The sequence below is a fragment of the Peromyscus leucopus genome, chromosome 2 (genome assembly GCF_004664715.2).
Source record: "Peromyscus leucopus breed LL Stock chromosome 2, UCI_PerLeu_2.1, whole genome shotgun sequence".
Taxonomy (NCBI): domain Eukaryota; kingdom Metazoa; phylum Chordata; class Mammalia; order Rodentia; family Cricetidae; genus Peromyscus; species Peromyscus leucopus.
Window position 1 is genome coordinate 61,826,961 of NC_051064.1, and position 23,560 is coordinate 61,850,520.

At 43.0% G+C, this 23,560-nt stretch overlaps 2 protein-coding genes across 5 annotated transcripts in view; one reads left to right on the top strand and one right to left on the bottom strand.

Annotated features, from left to right (window-relative positions):
* Positions 1-23,560, bottom strand: part of Kiaa1958 (KIAA1958 ortholog) — a 147,720-nt gene that overhangs the window by 107,209 nt on the left and 16,951 nt on the right. The gene's annotated exons all lie outside the window — the stretch shown is intronic.
* LOC114682526 (60S ribosomal protein L34-like) lies at positions 19,307-19,844 on the top strand. Its single transcript, XM_037202620.1, has one exon. It carries the CDS (start codon positions 19,383-19,385, stop codon positions 19,731-19,733), a length of 351 nt encoding a protein of 116 aa, XP_037058515.1. The 5' UTR covers positions 19,307-19,382; the 3' UTR covers positions 19,734-19,844.

The window sequence follows — 23,560 nt, forward strand, 5'->3', positions numbered from 1 at the left end:
TTATAGAAATATTACTGTAATAATTTTTTTCTTTGCTTTTCTTTTTTCTGTTTGTTTTTTTTGAGACAGGGTTTCCTTGTGTAACCCTGGCTGCCCTGAAACTACCTCTGTAGACCAGGTTATCCTCAAACTCACTGAAATCCACCTGTTTCTGCCTCCCCAGTAATGGGATGAAAGGCATGATCCACCACCACCTAGCTGCTATAATAATCTGACAATTATATAAATAACAATGCACTGCCATCAAATTACTAATACATACTGTTTGTTTTATCAGAAGCAAGTTAGTACAAAAAATACTGTATTTAAAAGGTGCACCAGGTGAGGTGGGTGTATGCCTGCAGTCCTAACCTCTCATATGGTTGAGATAAGGGAATGACCACAACCTGAGATTGAGCCCAGGCTGGGTAACAGTAAAACTGTCTTTAAAAATTATCCTTTTCTGGCTGGGCAGTGGTGGTGCACACCTTTGATCCCAACACTCGGGAGGCAGAGCCAGGTGGATCTCTGAGTTTGAGGCCAGCCCGGGCTACAGAGTAAGTTCCAGGAAAGGCTCCAAAGCTACACAGAGAAACCCTGTCTTGAAAAAACAATATATATATATCCTTTTCCACTGAATTACCTTTCCACCTTTGTTGAAAGTCAATGGTTATTTCTGGGGACTATTTCTGTTCACCATGTTGTTTCACTACCTGTTTATAGCAATAATGAACTGACATGCTCACTGTGACTTCAAGAATCCAGGAAATAAATGTAATACAACTGCATTTTTTCTCTGAAGTGACTTTGCTCAGCTAAGTCCTCTGCATTTCTGAAGAGGTTTGAGTACCAGTTTGTCCATTTCCACCAAGTAATTGCTGAGGTATGGACTGAGCTCCCATGGAAAGTACAGTACCCATCTGTGAGAACTAATCTCCGAACTGCAGACTGTTCAATGCATAAAAAAGCTATCACTTGATTTATTTAAGCTTTTACATTTCTATCAGCTGTGAATTATAATACAAAGTGTATAATCTCATGTGTATTTTGTTACCTTTATCTCTACATAATTACTTTTTTGGATGCTCCTGCAAATAGTACATTAAATTTCAATGCCTAACTGTTTTTTGCTAATCTACAGATAGGCAATTGAGTTTTATATGTTTAATTTATATTCTGCAACCATCTCAAGCTGAGCAGTTTTGGTATTGCTTTTCATATATACTGCAGGATGTGGCAAAAATCATGTCACCAGTGAACACAGAAGTATTAATTCTCCCTTCCTAAGTGCATTACTTTTTCTCTCCCATCTCCACTTGTCTTCTCTAATCTCACTAACTGGAAACTCTAGTACAAAGCTGAATGCTCCTTATCAGACTTGCACCATTTCACTATTAAAAATGATGTTAGCTACACAATTTTCCCAGATATGTTTACCACGGAGCGGAGACCCCTGCTCCCCTCGTCTGCAGACAATAGTTGTTTTTAATCAGGAACGGATGTCCAATTCTGTCAATATTCTTTTCTGCTCAGGTGGTAACATGATGTTCTTTTTTTACACTGTTTATATAATAAACTGCATTTCTGGAATCGTGAGTGTTCAGCTGACCTTAGGACTCCTGGGGATAAACCTTACTTGCTCAAGATATATCTTCCTTGTTTTGTAATTTTCTGAAATTCATTTGTAATAACTCTGCTAGCAGTTTAGCTATATTTGTGACAGATACAAGTCTATGGCTCTGACTTGTAATGTCTATGCTACACATCACTGGGAAGTATTCTCCCCTTTTTAACAGCGGAAAGAGTTGTATACAACTGATACTATCTCTTCCCTAAATATTTAGAGGAATTCCTTGATGAAGTCATTTGAGCCTACACCTTTTTTTCTGTAAGGTTTTTAACTGCAAATGCATTTTCTGTGACAGTGATAAGCACTCTGGAAGTCTGGAGTCATGGGTTACCAGCTTTACAGTACTAAGTTACTCCTGATAATCTCTTACTATATTTTTAGTAGCTATAGATTGGCTTTATGTTTTCTCTCTCTCTCTCTCTCCTCTCTCTCTCTCCTCTCTTTCTCTCCCCCCCCCTCCTCTCTCCCTCCCTCCCCCTCTCTCTCTGTCCCAATACTGGTGATCTGGCTCTCCTTTTGTTTTTTCTGTCAGACTAGGAAGTATCTTTTTTAAAGTTTTTTAAACTACCAACAGGAAAGAGCTCAATCTTTTACTTCTATATTTAGATTTCATGTGTATGATTGTTTACCTGTACGTATGTATGTACACCATGGGTGTGTCCAGCGCCCATGGAAGTCAGGAGAAGGCATGAGATTCCTTGGACATGGAATTAGGGATAGTTTTAGACTTTGGCTCTGATGCTCTTTTCCCCATTGTCGTTTGCTTTCTTCTTGAACATTCTTTACAGCCTGGAAGCTGAGATTATTGTGTTTATTTGCTAGAGATTTCTCCTAAAATCTTTCAGCTGCTTCTCACAAACTTTTGTGGTTTTATGTGGTTTTGATTTTGAGATGAAGTTCAGGATGTTAGTGATCTTCCCCCCCCCCCAATCAAATGCTGGAGTTGCTGTGGGCCGCCATGTCTGCTTGTGCTTTCATTTTCATTTCCCTCAGAACAATTCCTGTCACCTCCCACCCCCAAGGCATGTCTCTCATCATGTTATCCAGGCTAGCTAGACTCCAGCTCCTGAGCTCACACGGCCCTGTCTCAGGCTCTCAAGTGCTGGGACTACTGGGACATGCCACTACACCTGCTCCACTTCCTTTTTCCTATTTGACCTAAGGGTTACTCAGAACGGTGTTGCTGCCTTTTTAAATATTTGAGGATTTCTCAGATATCTTCCATTATTTTCCCGTTTTCAACTGTAGTCACAGAACTACTTTACATGACTCAAACATTCCCAATTTATTAAGACTTACACGTTAAATCATTTTTAAGGCCAGGATTAGTTTTTGTCAATATTCCATGTGAACTTGTATAGAGTATGTGTTTGATATTACTAAGTGAGATGTTCTACAACGATCAATTACATACATGAAGTGGGTTGATGATTTTTTTTGTTTAGTATTCTGCATTCTTGCTGATTTTCTGACTTCTGATTCTATCAATTATTTAGTATGATATCTCTGATATTGTTTTAAAATTTGATGACTTCCAGTTAGTTAACCTCTTCCACACAAACTGCCCTCCTGTCCTTATGCTTCTGATGTCACAGCAAGAGTCTGTGAACAAATGTGAGGTCATGAACACTTACTCCTTTTTATTTCCTAAACGTTTTATAATTTTAATTCACATCTAGGTGGTTGATCTATTTTGAGCTACTGCTTATATAAGGAATGAAGGAAAGGTATGATTTCATTCTTTTGCATGCAGAAATATAATCACTCCAGCATAACTTGATTAAACTATTATTCCCACCACTGAGTAGACTCGGCACTCACCTTGAAAGTCACCTGGACACAGACACTACTGTATTTACAGACTGTCAGTTACTCCACGGTCCTTATGTCACCACCATACAGGTTCATTCAAGTCTGCAGTCAGTATAAAAGTCACGCTCCGTCAGTCCGCCAACTTGGTTGATCTTTTTCAAGGCTGTTTTGGGAATTTAGGGACTCTTAAAATTCTAAATTAATGCAGAGATCTAGTTTCCATTTTAAACTGTTGTTACAATTTTATAGGGGTAGCTTTGGAGAACCCTGACTTGTTAAATTATTACATTTCCAACAAGAACATAAAAATAGATTTCCATTTATTTAGGTATTCTTTACTGCAGCAATACTTTGAAATTTTCAGGGTACAAGTCTTTTACCACCTTGGTTAAATTAATTTCAATGTGTTTTATTCCATGAGATGCTACTGCAAATGGAACTGCTTTCTCCTTTTCCAGTTTTGTGTGATACAGCAACACAACTGATCTGTGTTCTCTGATCTTTTTCCTTCCTTACATCCTTCTGAATCTCTTTGGGTTCTCTACAGGACCACATTATCTGTGAGTGATGACGGTTTCATTTCCCATGAACTTTACTGACTCTGGGAATGTCAGCTTGGCGTCCTCAGACTCCCAGTTCCACCTTCTTACCTCTGGCAGATCTGCAGGCTCCACCCAGCTGGGGTGGCAAAGCAGTCACTGAGTCTGTCGGATTTGTTTGTCACCTCTCAGAGATCACTCTCCTTGTTACCTCATGTCCAGTATCTTAAAAAAAATCACTGCCAAACTATCTTTTCAGTTGTGTTCATCATTCAGATGGTGTGATGGTTAAATTCAGGTGTTCAACTGACTATTGGATACTTGGACTTTTGGTCGAATATTAGTGTATATATACGAGAGTAATTGTGCATGAAATTAACATCTAAACTGAGTAAAGCAGACTGTCCCCCTGATGTTAGACTCATCCAAACAAACAAATATGGCAGAGGAAGAGGAACCTTTTGCTGCTTTTTCACCTGAGACACCTCTTCCCTGTCTTTGAACAGAACTGGAACACCAGCCCTTCTCATCCCCGCAAATCTACAGTTTCCAATGGAAATTCATGCCATGGGCTTTCCTAGGGCTCCAAGATACTATGATTTCCCAGTCTTCATAATGGCCTAAGTCAATTAATTCTTTATAATAAACCTCTTCACAAACAAAAAGAAACACACACAGACAGACCACACAACAACATTTCTCACTTCTGCCAACATTACAATACAGGTTGTGTGTCTGGGTACAGTGCCTCCCAGTCACACTGCCGTGGCCTGAAGTGTAAGTCTGCTGCATTTCTAAGACAGGAGGTTATTATTCGGCAAGTGATCACAATAGTCACAAATACCTTTTCCACATTCTTCTACAAGATTTGTACTTTTTTCATTGCTATGAGGCACGGTTCTTTATACCTCATAAATAAAATACGAGCTATAAAGGGAAAAGTATGGAAAATGTATGGAAAATAGTGAGTGGGACGCAGGCTAGGAGAAAGCACTTCACACTTCACAAGGTTATTTCCAAACATTTAGTTCATGCTCTGAACAACCACGAGGCTCAACTGTTAGGCAGTTGTAGTTCCCAGCCATGACACCCAAACCAGGTCCCAAGGTCACAAGACTTACCTAAGACCAGATAAAAGTAAATGCTGTGCAGCACACAGTTTTAACGTCAGCACTTGAGCGGTGAAGACAGGAGAACCGTAAGTTCAAGGCCAGCCTGGGCCAAACAGGGGGAAAGTAATCCAAGAGACAACAATAATAAAGTAAATAAATACTAAAACAACAACAAACGCTCGGTTAAATATTGCTTCTTCTGACAAACTGTTGTACAATCAAGCAGCACAGGTAGGAAAGGAGCCTGGGAACAGAATCAGACAGATCTGTGTCAGGCTTCCTTTCATGGACTTACTCTGACTCAACTGACCCTACTGACTGACATTTGTTCACTGTCCTCTATACTCTACACCCTGTCTTCATTTTTCTTATGCAGCTTAGAACTTATGGCACATCATTCATAACAACTCCTGTACACACTCAATTCCCTCTACCCTTCTTGCTTCAATGTAACCTAATGACTGTTTTTACAAAGAAGACTAAATCCAAGTGAGTCCTTAGTATTACCTGTTAACTGTTTTTACCCCGTGTCCAGTGCCTCTTCAAACTCATGTGCACCAAAATAACCCAGTAGGCTTAAGAAACAGTTTCTTCTTCAATAGTTCTCAATCATCAGGCCTCAGCTTGGCCCTGAGCATCAGTCCAGGGACCACACTTGGGTAACAGCATCTCTTCAGATCTGATTCTTCTGTCCCCAGCTTTATTCTCACAGACAAAGGGATAGGCGAGCAGAAGACTCTGTCTACTTGTCCCAACACCCACTCTACCTACTTCTCTGCTTCCTCAGGTTACTCTGCTCAACCTGCAAACATCAAATACCTCCCTTGCTTGTCCTCACACATATCACTGTCCCTACTTCAAGGAATTCATCCTGGCTGCTTAGAATGCCACAGACAGCTATCTGTGTCATTTGTCTCTCCTCTTCAAATCCACTGAAGTATTCCTACAGAAAAGCTTTCCTAGACTGAACTACAAAATTAGCAAACCCAGGGGCTGGAGAGACGGCCCTTTAATTAAAAGCACTTGCTGCTCTTTCTTACATAGGTCCTGGGTTCAGCTCTCAGAACCCACATACTGCCTCACAGCTGTCAGTAACTCCAGGGGATCTGATGAGCTCTTGTGACATCTGCAAGCACCACAGACACGTGTGGTACACATACACACATGCAGCCAAAACACCAGTACACGCACAATAAAAATGAATAGAAAACATTTTTAAAAGATTAGAAAGCTTTCCCACACGTACCTGATGCTACCTATCCCACCTACCCTGGCCTACTTACCTGTCATCTGATAGCTTACTTTGTCTATTGCCACGGGCCGTAGGAATATATCATAAGAACTCAGCTGGTTATGGCAAAGTCACTACCTGAAGGGATCAAGGAACTCCTTCAGAGGAAGCCAAATTCCAAGGAGCTTTTGGTGTTATTTGGCTTGTTATATATCCGCTGTCTTCTGTTATGAAAATCATGTGTGCCTTCAAAGTTTTCCTATTGATTTTTCCCTAAGAATTGCTAAGAGTATGGACGGATCACTCTTTGGACTTACACATTCAAGGTATTTGGGGAACAGCCTCAGGAAAGGCTGTTCCTTCCCCACAGCCCATCCGTTTCTCCCCTTTCAGCACTGGAATCAGATATCTCCCTTAGCCACTTTCAAGGACTAACAGAAATAACAGTCCAGACCACCACATGCTAGTCTCCTGATTTAAGGTAAATTCCTAGGCCAGGTGGACCTTAAGTAATAGCTTTACACAATTTAGCTCGAACCCTCCTTTCTTACAGCCTTACTAACTTTATAGACCTCTAACTCCTTACCTAACCACTTCTAGAAATATTTAGATAACCTTCTGCACTGACAGCTGTGCACAGCCAGAACCCCAGTTCAAGCCCCCCTGTAATTATCATCACTGACAGCATCCGCCAGGTCCATCCCCAGATGGAGGAAAGTACCTTATCAGAAATATCTCTGTACTCTCTAAGAACAGACTAAGCATCCAGACTACCCGTTTGAGAAGGCCTGGCGGATGTGCCAATTAAGCTTAACTTCTTCCTTTCCCAAACCTTATCTCTAATTCCAGATCTCCCTTTAACTATCACCAGAGGCACCTAGCTGTACACAGGTTGCCTAGCAACCGAACACACTTTCCCCCACCCTGCAGAAAAATGGCAGGTAACTTGGACAGATAGGAGCCACAGGAAAAAAGAAGGCAGTTTTATTTTCTCCCATTGACCTAGCAACTTATAGATTCTTAACATTTTCTACCAATCATGTTTAAGGTTATAATTGAGCACATAGGATCCCTCTACTTAGATATTACCCGAATTTAGCCTTTAGTTAATTCATTTCCCCATTAGTCACTTCCCTTTTGGGTTGCAAATGATAATTAACAATTACTGCCCTCTATGTGATTATTATCACCCCTCCGTTTTACCCTGGAAGCCTGGCTTTGGACTGCCAAGGGATTACTGCTTGTAAGTGTATATATACTGGGACTCCCAGGGCACAGAAGGACGGAGAAGAAGATCTGGAAGAATAAATGACTGGACTAAGAGCTCGATGTGTTGAGATTCTATTTCCTGAAAATAGTCCTCACTGTTCATAGTTCTCTCTCCTGAACCCCTGGGATGTATAATGTTAAGGCTGGTCCCTCTAATATTATACAAGAGTCTATGTGGAAACTTTGAGTAGAAAGAAGCAGCTGTCCAATTCTCTATGAAAAGAGAGGTATAAAGGTAAGAAAATAAACAGTGCATGTTAACCCACTTATCTGAGACTCACGTTCATGAAATAAAACAAGAGTCTAGTGTTGTGGGCTCAAGTATAGACTCCTCAAAATGCAAAGACAGAACTAAATGCAGGGCAGAAGCAGTGTACACCTAGGAAACTGAGCTCTTGCCCAGCATCCAGGAGGTCCTAGGTTCAACCTCCAGTACCACACACACAGCAGCAGCAGTCACTAAGAGCAAGTGCTCAGAAGAAACAGACTCACACCATTTTTTCTTTTAAAAAGGTGTCTAGGGCTCGGGAGATGGCTCACTGTGTCCAAGTGCTTGTGCACAGCAGACGCCTGACAATCTGAGTTCTGGGGAATCGGAAAAGCCATACTTGGTAGCACAAGCATCTATAACCCCACAGTAACACTACGAAATGAGAGAGGGAGACAAGAGCATTTCAGAAGCTCAGAGACAGTCAACTTGGCAGATGCCACAGCAAAGAGAAGCTGTCTTGAGCAAGGTAGAAAGATTAGGGCTGATTCTGAACTCAACACAAGCACCACAGTGCATGCACATCCCTTCACACAAACACAAACAAGAATGCACACCTTCTCTCCCTCTCACATTCCTACATACATACAATGTGTAAACATACATACATACATACACACACACACACACACACACACACACACACACACACACACACACAGATGCACTAGGAGTTTATGCTATGAAGGGTTTTATGGACAAACAGTTATACAACTATCTAGGCTTTTTGTACATATCCAAAAATATCCGGACAGACTTGCCAGGTATAAAAGTGCCATCGCGTCTGTTTGGAGTAGACCTGCCCGGTATAAAAAAAGTGCCATCATGCATATTTGGACTGCACCAATTGTACTCACTGAGTTCATAATAATAATGATAATAAAGGACATGAAATTAGGACAGGAATGTAGGAAGGCATCTTCAAGGAATTGGAGGGGAGTGTATAAGTGGGTTGAATATAATCTAAATACATTGCATGTATGTATGAAATTCTCAAAAAAACAATATTATATTTTAAAAAATATCCTCCAGTCTTTTCCTAAACAATTTCAGCCTTTCTTACCTTACTAATAACTGGCCCTAAGAGCCTCGAAATTCAGGGTCTGACCCAGTCAACTATTAGCTTTCAGGAGCAAACTTGTGAGGCGGAGGGAACCCACTTCGTTAACACTCAGGTGGTTATTCCAACGCCCTCTCAGGTAAATCACAGCTCACACTGAGATCCAGGGCCGCCTGGCTCATGGGAAGCAACTGCTGTGTCTTACTAATGTGCCCGCAGCTGAGCTCCTGGAGACACTCCAAGTCATTTCTCATCACAGCAACTGTTTAAAATCCTTTCTCCCTCATCTTATTAGTTGTTCAATTTCACCCTCACTCCTGACTCCATGCTTAGCAAAAACATGATGGACTCACTATAGAAAAAGTTAAGCCTCAGCCAGGCAGTGATAGCATGCACACACCTTTAATCTCAGCACTCAGGAGGCAGAGGTAGGAGGATCTCTGAATTCGAGGACAGCCAAGGCTGCTACACAGAGAAACCCTGTCTGGGGGCAGGGGGATGTTTAGCTTCCTCTCCCTGTATTTCAAGCTTTCTTCTTATCAATAATATTCTTCTTTGCCATCTCTTTTCATGCAATAGTAATTGATGTATGGTTTCCTTTCCCAGATTTCTAGCTCCTTCATTGCCTTTCATACACAGCAGGACTTCTGGAACATCATAGTGATGACAGCCTTGTATTCGCTGACTTAACCTGCAGGTCTTCAGTGTCTTCTCCCTGGCACATACCTTCAGCATTTCCAAATCAAGATGGCTGGGCTACTGGCTTCTCATAATCATGTTTATTTTAAATGTCTCAAAGATAAAATATCCACAGGGAGTCAGTTCCAGGCTCATACAAAACTTTTTCTCTATTTAAAAACAAACAAAACAAAAAAACTTTGCCACACACTATTTTTTGGATAAGACATTAAACATGTCTACATTATCCTTTCAAAAAGTGTTTTTACATGGCTGGAGAGATGGCTTATCATGGCATTTGCTGCCAAGCCTAATGACCTGAGTGTGATCACATGATGGAAGGAGAGCTGACTTCTACAGGCTGCCTACCCTCTGACCTCTACACATGTAACATGGCATGTATGCAACTATCCACACACACACCAAATAAATAAATAAATCAAAAATGTATTTTTTAAACTTTACAATATATTATCTTTCTGAGCATTTTAATCACAAGCAGCTAATTGTTGAAAGGTTTATTTCAAATGTTTTTATTACAGAATGGTTTTCTTTTTGTCATAACTATGAATGCAGGCTATATTTGATCATTTCACAATAGCATGATATAGGTAGATGGCCTTATAAAACTGAAAAATTTTTTAAATCGAACTATATAATTTAACTAGTGGCCAAAAGAGCCAAATAGTCTTATATAAAAATCTTAGTAGAAAAAAGATCAGACCATCAGCTTTACAGTACGAACCAGCCAACAGAAAACTGATTCTAAAACCAATCTTGGGATGTTTAATAATGTATACTTTTATGACATGACATTCAGCTGTTGTTTTACCTTCCAGCTAGACTGAATCGAATTGTAACCACCCTTATGGCATTGTACATATGCAGGCAGCAAATGCACTCCACTGAAACAGAGCAGTGTGTGTAAAGGGCTCAATTAAATGGTGGAATGTTTCTTGTAAATTAAAGCCCTACTGAATAATCATCTTCTATGCAAATTATCTTTCTTGGGGTGCTCGACAATATGCCATCATCATATGTAGCTGCTTTAATACGTGCTTATTTGTAATGCTTGACATAATGAATTCTCCCTCTTTATTCCCTTAGAAATGAAAATGAGAATGTAAGCTTTTTAATTTTTTCCTTGCTAGACTGCCTTTGTGAACACACCAGTAGGGATACACTGTATCTTTATAATCCATAGTGCCGAAGATTTTTTTTTTTTTTTTTTTTTTTTTGAGGTAGGGTTTCTCTGAAGCCTTGGAGCCTGTCCTGGAAATCGCTCTGTAGACCAGGCTGGCCTCAAACTCACAGAGATCCCCCTGTCTCAGCCTCCCAAGTGCTGGGATTAAAGGCATGCACCACTACTGCTCAGCCCCAGAAGAATTATTTAATCACATGAACACTACTAGTACATTTATCTGGAAAATTTTTGAATAGATTTCTTATGAAAAACACCATGTTGATCTTTCTTCTCTCAAAAAAGTAAATTTCCCCAGAAGTCCAGCTCATTATCCTATCCTTATTAAACACCTTAAGTTCCTATTCTTACAAGAAAACCAGCCGGGTTAGTGGTGGCGCACACCTTTAATCACAGCATTCAGGAAGCAGAGGCAGGCGGATCTCTGAGTTCAAGGCTAACCTGGTCTACAGAGTGAGTTCCAGGACAGCCAGGGCTATACAGAGAAACCTTGTCTCAGAAAAAAAGAAGAAAAAGAAAACCATATGCTGAAGTACAACTACACAAAATAGAGATTGTTAGCATAACAGATCAGAGGAGTCCACCTACAACCTAAATTTCACACACCACTGGATATTGTAGGGCTCAGTGGCCAAGTGTTTGCCTAGCAAGCAGAAACCCTGGGCTTGGTCCTAGCACTAAAACAAACTGTATGTCCAGATGGACATGATGGTCCATGCTTGCAGTCCTGCACTAAGGAAGTTGAAGGTAGGACGACTACTGTGAGTTCAAGGTCAGCTTGGGCTACAGTGATTCCAGGTTAGCCTGGGCTAGAGTGTGCCCTGACAGAATAATACAAAACAAAACTGTATATTGTGAGTGTGGATGAGTCAAAGTTAATCCAGTTCTCAAAGGGGTTTAAAAAACACACAGGAGCACGCCTTTAAAGACTTGGGAGGCAGAGCAGGCGGATCAGTTCGAGGCCAGCCTGGGCTACCAAGTGAGCTCCAGGAAATACACAGAGAAACCCTAAAAGGATCAGTACCAAATAAAGTTAAAAGATGGTGTCTCTGGGTGACACTTTGACATTGCTGAGACAGAAAGCTGGTGTCTCCAATGGGTACAAATTCAGTTCCCCTGGTGCTAATGGTTCACTTCTTGTAACACCCAACAAAAACTCCCCATTCAAAAAAAAAAAAAAAAAAAACCCAAAGCATTCATAGTAATTTCTTACATTCATTCATAGTTATTTTTTACAACTCTGCCACACAACCCCTTGAGCATTCTTATGCACGTTATATCGCTCTAAACTCAGAAGAGAGTAGTATCAAAGGTGTTGTGGAGGAATTCAAGTCACAAGCCAGTCCCTGGACCTGAGCCTGGCTCAGCAGGAGAGCCGGGAAGAAATGCTAATTCCGTGTCATACTTTCCTGGCTCATGAAGGGCTTTATGGGTGCATGCTTTCTTCCTTCCGCCCCCAAACACTCCTTCTAAAAGTCATTAGTTTACCTGCTAAGCCATAAATATTAACTGCACTTTAAAATTAGCTTCTCAGAGGCCTGTTATAGGTCATGAGGAAAATTCCAAGTGACCCCTAGGTTCAATTAATACCACAACTGTTAATAAGAGCAATAACCACTGACTGTGTAAGTACCTGAGACCTGGTAGGAGCTCACTACAAAAATCAGCACACTTAATGGCTGAGCACAACCTAGGTCTTAGTCACAGATATGTGCCCACAGGAATCCTGCAATACAAGCTATGTGTCTCTGTTACTCAGTGGAGTAGAAGTGCAGTCTCTATCCGTACTTGTCCTGTCATTCTTCTTAAGCTGAACAAGCATATTATGGGCTACATATAAAGTGTACCTTGAAAATGCTCATGCACTGAAGGCTTGGATGATGACTTTCTGGAAGCATCTGAATCCTGAGGGCTCTAGATTAACCCATTAATAGAGCTATCCCTCCATGGCATCACTGCACACAGTCTTGAGGGATGGGGTCTACAGAGAAGAGGTAGGACACTGGGGCTTGCCTTTGAAAGCAGCTCTTGTTCCCTGACCTACCCTATCCTCTGCTTCACAGCTGCCTTGAGGCCATCAGCTCTGCTCATCACACCCTTCAGCCACAATGTTCTTTTACATCACAGGCCTAGAAACAAAGGAGATGTTAAGTAAAACTCTTAAAGGTTTACTATGGGGAAAAAAATTAAATCAGCATTGCAAAAAGATTCCTAATTTCCTTAATAAAAACTAGTCAAATTCTGCACAATCCCCAATGATAGGTTTCACACCCTGATATATGTTAATCCACTGACACAGTAAGCCAGATCAAGACAGATTAACAAGCAGAAGACCAGGTATAGTTAGTTGAGCAAAGCACTCCCAGGTGAGTCCTCCCGCCCCCAGAGAGTGAGGCTGGGGGTGGGGGGGCAGAGATCACACCTGGTCTAAAGGAGGGGGTTAAATACCCTGCAGGTGCAGGACAGACACATCCCCACAAGCTGGGTTTGTGCCCAATTATAACACTTTGGTCAGGGATTGGGGAGCTGGCAGCCTCAGGGGAGGCGCCTCCACTTGGCGGTTTTTCTGAGAGGGCAGGTTTTGGAGAGAGAGAACTGGGGCCAAGCTGGAGATTCCAGCAGAACACCCCAGTAGCCACAAAGACAAACTAGATTAGAGATGGCATACAGATCGCCTATGGATATAAAGTTATCTGTCCTTAACTACCACAAAGAAATATAATCTCAGCTTTAGTTCCACAAGTTTTCATAGAACAATGAATTAAACTTCATTTTCTCTTTTTTCCCATTTTTTAAACTTGTAAATTATTTATTCTTAGTTAAATTCATTATGTGAGTTCAGTGGCTAGCATCTGAGGTCGGAGAATATACAAATACCAGAATTGTGGTGGTATGTTTAAAGGACAGCTACATCTTTATCTACCACTCTCCACAGGATCCTCCTTGCCTCTGTGTCTGTTTAAATCATGCTCATCACCACCCTGACCCAGATACTCACAAAGCAAGTCCCTGCCTGCTCCAGCAACGAGCAGCCTTTCTAGGAGCTCCCTTTTGCTTTCTATCCTGCCCCACATTTCACAACACTGCCACTTAGATGAATAGTACGATGTCTGCCTTACTCAAATAAAGCTAGCATCCTTCTCTCAAAATTCAGTAACTAACTGGGAAGGCTGCCACTCAGTCTACAAATGCACATAATTTGCTACTACTATAGTAAGATGGCTAGTTTAAAAGTGTTCATAATATATTACCTGTGTGACCTGTGTGAAAGACACAAACACACAATAAAAAAAAAAAAAAAAAAAAAAAAAAAAAAAAAAAAAAAAAAAAAAAAGTGTTCATAATATATTACCTGTGTGACCTGTGTGAAAGACACAAACACACAATAATACTTCAAATTTAAAAAATGCTTTAAGACATATACATTTGTCTATGAGAGATGGCTTTAAAGACATATTTAATTATAAAGATTTCTTTCAGGATTTCATTTATCTTATTTTATGTGTATAAGTGTTTGCCATATGTACATATATGCACCACGCCTGTGCCTGTGCCCAAGGAGCCCAGAAGAGAGAGTCGGACACACTAGAACTAGCGTCAGAGATATTAAGCACTATGTGGTCACTGGGAAGCACACTAGAGTCACCGAGTCAGGATTTCTTGAGTTCAGTTTTCTCAGCACCCAGGGGTAGGGGGTGGTGGGGTAGTGGGAGGGTGTGGGAGGGAGGCAATGACTCTTCTAGGTATTTAAAGTCAATACTAATCATCTTATGTGCCTGGCACTCTGCCCACACGAATTCACTCAATCCTGAACAACTCAATGAAGCACGTGCTCAGTGTCATTGTAAACTTGGGACAAGAGCTCGGATGGCAAGCAAGCAGAAAGGCGGGAGAGCAGTACCAACGATAAATGCTAACGCCAGTAAGACCGGCCAAAGTCTGCTTTTAACGAGGCAACAGACCCCGGTACTGACGCCAGAGCTGCTGGGGTGGACTGCGCCTGGAAGACAGGCAGGAAAGACTTAGGCTTCTTTCTCCCCCCAAAGACGTTATCTTTACAACAAAGACTAGTTAAATTACTAACCACAAAAGGCACTCGGGTGCTAGAAAGGCACAGATTGAATGATGACAGAAGATGCACACACTTGCACAAGGAGCCAGAAGCCTGCCTCACTTCTCCCGACGAGTGAAAGATTACCCCTGCAGTCCCTTCAGCTCAAAGGCATGAAGATGAACCCTGACAGTCCCTAACTCCGTGCACAGCCCTTCGAAGGCACTGCTGTCTGCCCTCAGTAACACTGCATCACATCCACCATGGGAAGACGAGATACTTGATTTCAAAGATTTTTTGTTTGTTTGTTTTTCGAGACAGGGTTTCTCTGTGTAGCCCTGGCTTTGGCTTTCCTAGAACTCACTCTGTAGACCAAACTGGCCTCAAACTCAAGAGATCTACCTGCCTTTTGCCTCCCAAATTCTGGGATTAAAAGGTGAGCACCACCACAGCCCAGCTCTATTTCAAAGATTTTCAAAGACACAACTATACAAAATCTTTCATGCTTGTAAAAATCCTTTTAAAACTGATGGTGAGGTGTCTCAGCGGGTAACTGTGCTTTCCAGGCAACCCTGATAACCAGAACCCATGTGGAAAAGCCACTGCATGCAGTAGCTCCTGGGTCTAACCCCAGCCCTACACCCCTGGAAGGGAGTGGAGAGCAGCAGTCCATGGTGGGCTAGCCTGGGGTATGTATCACAGCAGCAGGAACAACAAAGACCTACCCTTAAAAAACAAAATGAAAGGCGAGAACCCACTCCTGAAGTTGTCCTCTAATTTACACACACACTTTTAAAATAGCGTAACAACAGTAAAATAAAATACAGCAAAATTCTAGAAGTGCAGCAAAAGGAATAATATATAATTCATAACTGTACAGTATCAGGTCCAAACTCCAAAAGCAGTATATATGCCCAGAAATGACAGTCTTGGACCACCTCAAACCAGAGTATCAAAGGAGCTCTGGTGGTGAGATAAAAGCCAGCATTCCTCGGGACCTTTGGACAAGGCTCCCTTTGACAAAAGGAGTCCCTTCCCTTGCCGTCGGCAGAAGAGTTGTAGACTCTACCTGTGGTTACATATCAAAGCCCACCTCTGCCTCCAGGTTCCTACGGCCCTACCCTAAGTATCCTTCATACATTCCCAAGCCCCCAAGCTAGCTAGCATCCTAGCTCTTCCTTCTCACCTCTCTCTAACTGGCAAGGTCACACACACACACACATACTGCATCTCCACTATTCTCTCCCAGACAGCCCTACCCATGTCCAGTCTGTTTATTTTTCTCTCTACTCTGGACTCTTCCAGATGCCTCTGGCTGTTCTCTTACCTACAGTCAAAACCTTCCCCCAATGGAGCAGCCATTTCAGTGGTTTCTTTACTGTGCCCCTCATACATATACAGCATATTAACACAGTTTTTCAGCGCGTTTTCTTTATGCATATTTAAATACCTGTCATGTCTAGGGGGACATAGAAGACAGAAGGGCTGTCTCTTTCTTTTTCTACTTGACAACCTTACAGCAGGAATTTTTCCTTCTGCCACAAGCTTCTACGTGGTCTGGCCATCGCACACAGGCCCCCCCTTCCCTTCTGATTATCTCTCCATCCCTTCTTCCACTCACTTCTGTCACTCAGCTGCAGCCCTGAGCTTCATCAGACATACTTCTTGGTACTTGCTCTAAACACCTTGCTTTTAGTCCTTACTTAGGAGTCACGTTTTCAGTGAGCTCTTTTTCTGTTTTTGAGACAGGCTATCACTATGTAGCCTTGGCTGTCCTGGAACTCACTCTGTAGACCAGCCGGCCTCGAACTCACAGAGATCTATGGACCTCTGCCCCACAAGTGTTGAGATTTAAGGTGTGCACCATCATGTCTGGCTCAGTGAGTTATTCTGGCTAACTCTATCCCAAATGCCAAGCCCTAACCCAGAAATATCCCCTCATCCTCTTCCCTAAATCACCCTATCTCTTAGGAGTTCTTTGTTCTTGTTTGGTGTCTCTGCCCTACTAAATAAAAAAATTTACAAAGACAGGTGATAGTATTCAGACTCACTTCTTGAAATGCTGGCCAATAAGCAGATAACACTGTGGCCTGCCCAGTCCTGACGTCATCTTACATAAAGCCCACTTTAAGAGAAAACTCCCCCTTCCTTTCTTTCTATTCCCATGAGGTGTGCACCTCCTCCCTCCCTCCCCCCTTTCTCCTATCCTGCATTCCCTCTCCCCTCCCCCAAAATAAACTCAGTGCATGGTGTGAGTGACTTTCCACAGCTCCACGCCACAGCCATGTCTGCCAAGGCTTCCCACATGCAGCATCATAACATTGGTGCTGCATATGAAAGGTTGATAATGGCGTGGGTGGTGGTGCTGGTTACTGCGTGGAAAGGTCACGGTCACGACAGAACCCAGTGTTAAGTTTTCAGAGCTTTATTAGGAGGGAACAGAGGGCTAGGGGAGAGAGGAGAGCCAGGCAGGCCTGGAGAGAGAGAAAGATGGTGGGATGGGGGGAGAGGGGAACAGAGCAGGGAGGGAGGGAGTGGGATCTGCATCTGTCCGGCTTTTTAAGGCACATAAGTAGTCAACAGCGCACACTGATGACGGAAGACGCAAGACCTTTTGCTTAACTCCTGACCTGTGCATGTGCAATCACGCAGCTGGAGTAAGGGCAGAATCCTAACAGCGTGACTCCTGACGCTTTCTCCTGCCTGCGGACAGCCTGAGACAAGCCAGGATCTCTAGAACCTTCAACACTACCATCATAATCTGCAAGTCCCCCTTCTGGCCATTTCCCACAAGTGAGGATTCGTCTCACCTCGACCGTGGTCTCTCACCTCTTGGCCCCATTCAAATTCTGGTACCAGCAACCACTCGTCCATGCGTCACTCTGGCTTAGCAGCCCTCCAGTCTCTGTTCTCTGTTAGAGTCAACACTGCAACAGCCGTTGCCATTTCACCTGGACCTCAGTGACCTTCAGGCCCATCAATGTGTTTCTGATTGACTTTTGAATACTTGAGTTTATCTGTTCCATATTAGTTCTGTATGTCTTAAAACAAAAAAAAAGCGGGGGGGGGGGGGGGGGGGGGCATGGTCAGGCAGGCGCCATCTTGGCTAAGGTCAAAGATGGACAGGTCATATGACCTTACCAACAACCTTACTAAGAGCAGCAGGGAGCCACATCCTGTCCGTGGCTCAAGCATGGGCACGGCGCCCGGTGCCTCAGCCTCAGCCCATCCCTCCTGCCCAACCGGGCTCCGACCAGGGAAGGGCCCCAGGCAGCTCTGAGAGCATGGCAGCACCAGGCTTGAGGGTACCTGTGGGCAGGGCTGGATCAGAATTCATCTCTGAGCTACGATTACTAGATTCAGGTTAGCACAAGTTCAAATGTCTTTTTGATATAATGTTAAAACTGTTTTATGCTGTTCTTCTTTATGGAAAAGCTGGCTCTAGGGTTGGATTATGGCTCTTCCTTCGCTAGACCCAGGTGGACCTTAACAGTTTTGCCAAGTGATCTCCCCCAGAAACACCCAGCTTGTTTTATATATATAATAGTCAAGCCTCACTTTTTCTAAAGTTACTAGGTCTCTTAATAAAAAGTGTTCTAAGATATAAAAGTCCATGCATGCTTTGAGGGTCTTAAAAAATGACTTAAGATATAAAAACTAGTTACAATGTTACAAATAGGTGATTTAAATGGTTCAGATTACTTTCCCCTTCTAATATATTGTTATATTAAGATTTTAAGAGCCAGGCGGTGGTGGCGCACGCCTTTAATCCCAGCACTCGGGAGGCAGAGCCAGGCGGATCTCTGTGAGTTCGAGGCCAGCCTAGGCTACCAACCCTGTCTCGAAAAACCAAAAAAAAAAAAAAAAAAAGATTTTAAAATTTCAGATTTTAACATTAATAGAGTTCTGATGCTATTCTGGTCACAAGTTCAAGATTTTGGATTTTCTTTGGTTATCCTCCAATTATAAACTTATATGTATGAGTCTACTGCTTTTTTTCAGATATCCATTATCTGCTTTTTATGTTCTTTTATAAAATAAAAATTCATATAAGCTTAAAAGAATCAAAGAAATCATAAAACTTAGATCCACTTCACAGAGGTCAAAAGAACTCCAGATAAATGAGTTTTCCTCACCTGTCTAATCTTGAGGATGGCATTTTTCTCTTTCCTGGTCTCCCCTTCCCAACTACTAACACCATGGGCCTAAAAGTTCCAAATAAGTTCATAAATTTTAACTTTATCTCTAGTCTATCTGCTTCAGCAGGTTTCCATTTGGCTGACTGACACATCCAGGCATCGGCTACTGACTCCAATCTGTGAGACACAGACTTGCTAAAAGCTGTTATGAACTAAACCAGCTGATATGAATGCTTCTTGTTTCCAGCTGGATCAAATCAGATGCTTCTGATGAATACCCCATTGCTTAAATTCCTTCCTTACCTTTGACTAGCCTTTCAACCTCCCTGGACTCTGACCATCTACGCCCTGTTTCAGCCTGAAGCAATTATGGGAGGAAATATCTTGTCCTCCCTTCCTTTTCCTCTTCCAGAATGGTGCTCAGAGGCATCAGAATGGTCCATCATTTGACATACCATCATAGGCTTTCCTACAACACAGCCTCTAACAAAACTAGGCTGTCTGGAACCCCTGGCAACAGGATTATTTACCTTTATACCAGGAAGGTTAGGAAAGCCTGTACATCTGAATGTAGTGTGTGCTCAGGCAGGCTTCAAGGTGTTCATGCTGTGAGACCAAAAGTCTTTATGAGGTTGTCTAAGATAAAGAAGCATGTCAGCAGGGCCTACAGTGGGTGCATGTGTGCCAAGTGTGTCTGCGACAGGATCAAGCGGGCTTTCCTTATTGAGGAGCAGAAAATTGTTGTGAAGGTGTTGAAAGTATAAGCACAGAGTCAGAAAGCAAAATAAATATGCAGCTTTTTAAATTTAAAAACAAAAAAAATCATCCTGTGCTCCCTGCTCCCAAAACAGGCTAAAAGCCTAAGTTAAAGGTTAAACCCCCTGGCATAGGGGACAAAATGTCCACCTAATGCCCACTGATATACCAGGAAACTGGACCCAATATTGTCAATTGATAGACTTATTAACTAAAATGATTCTGCAATAAGATAAGACACTGGACCTTCTTTATGCAGAACCAAAGAGGTACCATATGACAAGAAATTATTATTTCTTTTTTTTGTTTTTGTTTTTCGAGACAGGGTTTCTCTGTGTAGCTTTGCGCCTTTCCTGGAACTCACTTGGTAGCCCAGGCTGGCCTCAAACTCACAGAGATCCGCCTGGCTCTGCCTCCCGAGTGCTGGGATTAAAGGCGTGCGCCACCACCGCCCGGCAAAATTATTATTTCTATATAAACCATTCAGGATTATAATCTGGCTGTACTCAAAGATCAGATCAAAACCACAGGCCTTGAAAATGGTAATCGATGCAGATATCGCTGCCAATGGCTTAAACGTCTCTCCCCTTACTCAAGGTCTATTCAGGCTTAAGAATTTAAGCCTCCTTGTCCTTGTTAAATTTATCTGATCAGATTAACAAACACTAACCTAGAGATTTACACCTCCAGAGAATTTAAATAAATGATGGCATATGTTTGATAAATAAGAAATTTGATAAACAAGATATATATCTTTTGATGAGTTTCCGGTCCCCCGAGGGGGTCCTTTTCTCAGGGTTGGGCCACGCCCCAACTCACCCTTTCCTCCTTTTCCCGTTTCACCCTGGGACCTTCCCCTTGTCACTTCCTTGCCTTTCCAGGAGACGGTCTTAACAGCTTGGTACAAACTTGCTTTGTTTTTACCCACGGAATGGCTATTTTGTTTTGGTTTCTTTACTGAACCCATATTTGATACTAGAGGAGCTTCGATTCAAAATCATTGTTTTTAAGGCTACTTATTGTAGACTGTTAAAGAACAAAAGTAAACAGTCGCCAGGCAGTAGTGGCGCACACCTTTAATCCCAGCACTCGGGAGGCGCATCTCTGTGAGTTCGAGGCCATCCTTGGTCTACAGAGAGAGATCCAGGACAGCATCAAAACTATACAGAGAAACCCTGTCTCAAAAAACCAAAAAAAAAAAAGTAGTCATCTTACAAGTAATCAAGTTCTTTAATAGTAGTCATGCTAAATACTGATGTAATTTACAGGGATATCCCTGTAAATTACAGGGATAAGCTTTACTTAGTCCCTAGCATATGTTATCAGGGTTGAGCTTAAAACAAGTAACTAGAAACAAAGTTTGCCTATTCAGATATACCTGGACAGCCTTCATACTTCGGAGATCTGCAGTATATGGCATTTAAAATGTTTAATTAAAAAGCGTTTCATGATAGAGGGACCTGCTGGCTCCTGGCAGCACCTTTATTTCCTCCAAAGAAGATGGCTGGGCCCAGAAGACCCTCCACCCGGAACTTGCTCCAGAGGGGCAGCACCAGCCACTGAGATGGCCCAGAAGAACCTCGACTGCTGCCAGGGCCCTCTGCAGACCGTGGACAGCAGGACTCTGGGAACACATTGCCTCACTTCTGCCTAGACAAGGTAGGCTGGTCCTTCCCACAAGGTCCTACCCCACAACCGTTGGATCCTTCTGAGGCCTGGCAGCTGAAGACTGATGTTGCTGCCCTGAGACCTCTGCCCTCAACAACTGTGGAGGACCCAGGAGTGGCTGTCTAGGTAGCAGCAGTTGGTCTCTGTCACTCTCGATCGCTAACTCAGGTAAAATGTATTCCTCTCAGATCTCTGATGCCGTCTGACCACCAGGCTCTGCTTCAGCGGCCTTCTCAGTTCCTGTGAAATTCGCAGCCTGTTCTCCTAGGGCTACTACTGCTCTCTGTATCTCCGGTGAACTGGATGAAAAGAAACAGCTTCAAGGTTTGTTTATAGGAAGCTAGGAGAGCTGTCTCACTTCTGTTCCCTTATCTTCCTCAGACCTGATGATGTTGCCAGTTTTAACAGCTCTCTCCCGCAACTCCAGTTTCTGTGGACTTTAATGGTCCCAGCTTTTAGAGACAGGCTACAATGGAGAGGGTAGGAAAGCATGCCTCCCCCCCCTTGCCTCCTCCTCCTCCTCCTCCTCTTCCTGCTCCTCCTCCTCCTGCTTGTTCACTCACCTAACCACTTCCATTCAGTAAATTTCCTCTGGTTAAAGATTTAAAGATATGTTTCATTGGTCTGAAACCAGGTCTTAAAAAAACCAGGCTGAAACCAAAGTCATAGCCTTTTGCTATGACACCAAGATGTAAATCTGTTCCAGTTGTTTTATACACTTACAGGTTCCTGCATAAGTCTACCCCTCCTGACAGACCAACCCTCAGGGCTCTTCAGATATACCACCAGCCTTGCACCAGCTCTGAAGATGCCAACCACCAACAGAGGACGCCAATCAGGCAAACACTGGCAGGTTGATTTCACCCAAATCCCCACTCATAAAAAGGCTCCGTATCTCTTAACTCCTACAGACACTTTTACAGGATGGATGCATTTCCCACCTCCAGAGAAAGAGCAGATGTGACAGTTCCTGTACTCCTAGCACACATCATCCCTCAATTTGGTGTGGCACCTTGCCAAGCTCCTGGGACTTCATTGCTGGTACCACCTCTCCAGGCTCAAGCCGGCACCTACCAGCAACTGGAACCTGGTTTTCCAAGATGTCCCAATGAAGGGCACATCTGCTCTGTGTCTCGCTCATTCACCCTTGCCTCTTCTCTACAAGCAGGGCACTCTTCCACTCCATTCTTCCTGGCGGTTATCACTTTTCCATGGTTAGCCCTGCTCATGGGGCTGATGACAGCAATCTATTGTGTTTCCTCTAACAACCTGCCTTCTCAGCTCCCTTACGGGGTCTCCAGGATGACAGCTAACTAAATGTTTCTTCACTCACACTTCCCACTGTGCGTGACCCTGACCCCACCCTGTCCCAACTCAGCAGGAAGCAGTCTCAAGAATTTGGCGCCCTCATCCCCCACCTGCTATCCATCACTCACATTTTTATAATAATCACTGGGAATCCTGGCCAATACCCTGGCCCACCCAGTGTCCTAAGGCCATCTTACGTAATGCCCACTTTAAGAGCAAACCCTCCCTCCCTCTCTAGTCCCATGAGGTGTGCACCTCCTCCCTCTCTCTCCCTCCCTCCCTTTCTCCTTCCCTCCATTCCATCTCCCCTCCCCCAAAATAAACTTTTCATGTGGACATGTGTCTGCATGGTGTGAGTGACTTTCCATAGCTCCACGCCACAGTCTGCTATCAAGGCTGCATGGTGCGTCTCCCTCACCCACCAGGGTACCTTGGCCCAACCCGCCAAGACCTCCTGCACACGGTATCATAACAACAGGTAGTTTTTGTCTTCAGTAACTTCCCTAGGACTGAGGAAAGTGCCTACCTAACACATGGCAATTGCCTAGTATTTTCTGGGTGAGTGATATGTATAGTTATTGCTATAAATGGTTGTAGCAAGATGAACAAGGATTTATCCAACAATTCCCCAAATGTTAAATGTTCCAGTTATTGTCCAGCATCCACTATTTTACAGGATGCTTTAATGAGATCAGCAACCAAACTTTCCTCCAGGTGGGCCAGATAGTGAATAGTTTCTGGTTTTCAAAGACCCTGTCTAACTACTCAGTTCTGCACCATGGCACAGAGGCAGCCACAAAGAGTTGGGCATGGAGGTTCACTGTAACCCCGGTATTTGGAAGGTAGAGGCAGGCAGAAG

Bases quoted from the DNA above. Each gene is read 5' to 3' on its own strand.
- LOC114682526 (XM_037202620.1), top strand. From the start codon at position 19,383: ATGGTGCTCAGAGGCATCAGAATGGTCCATCATTTGACATACCATCAT.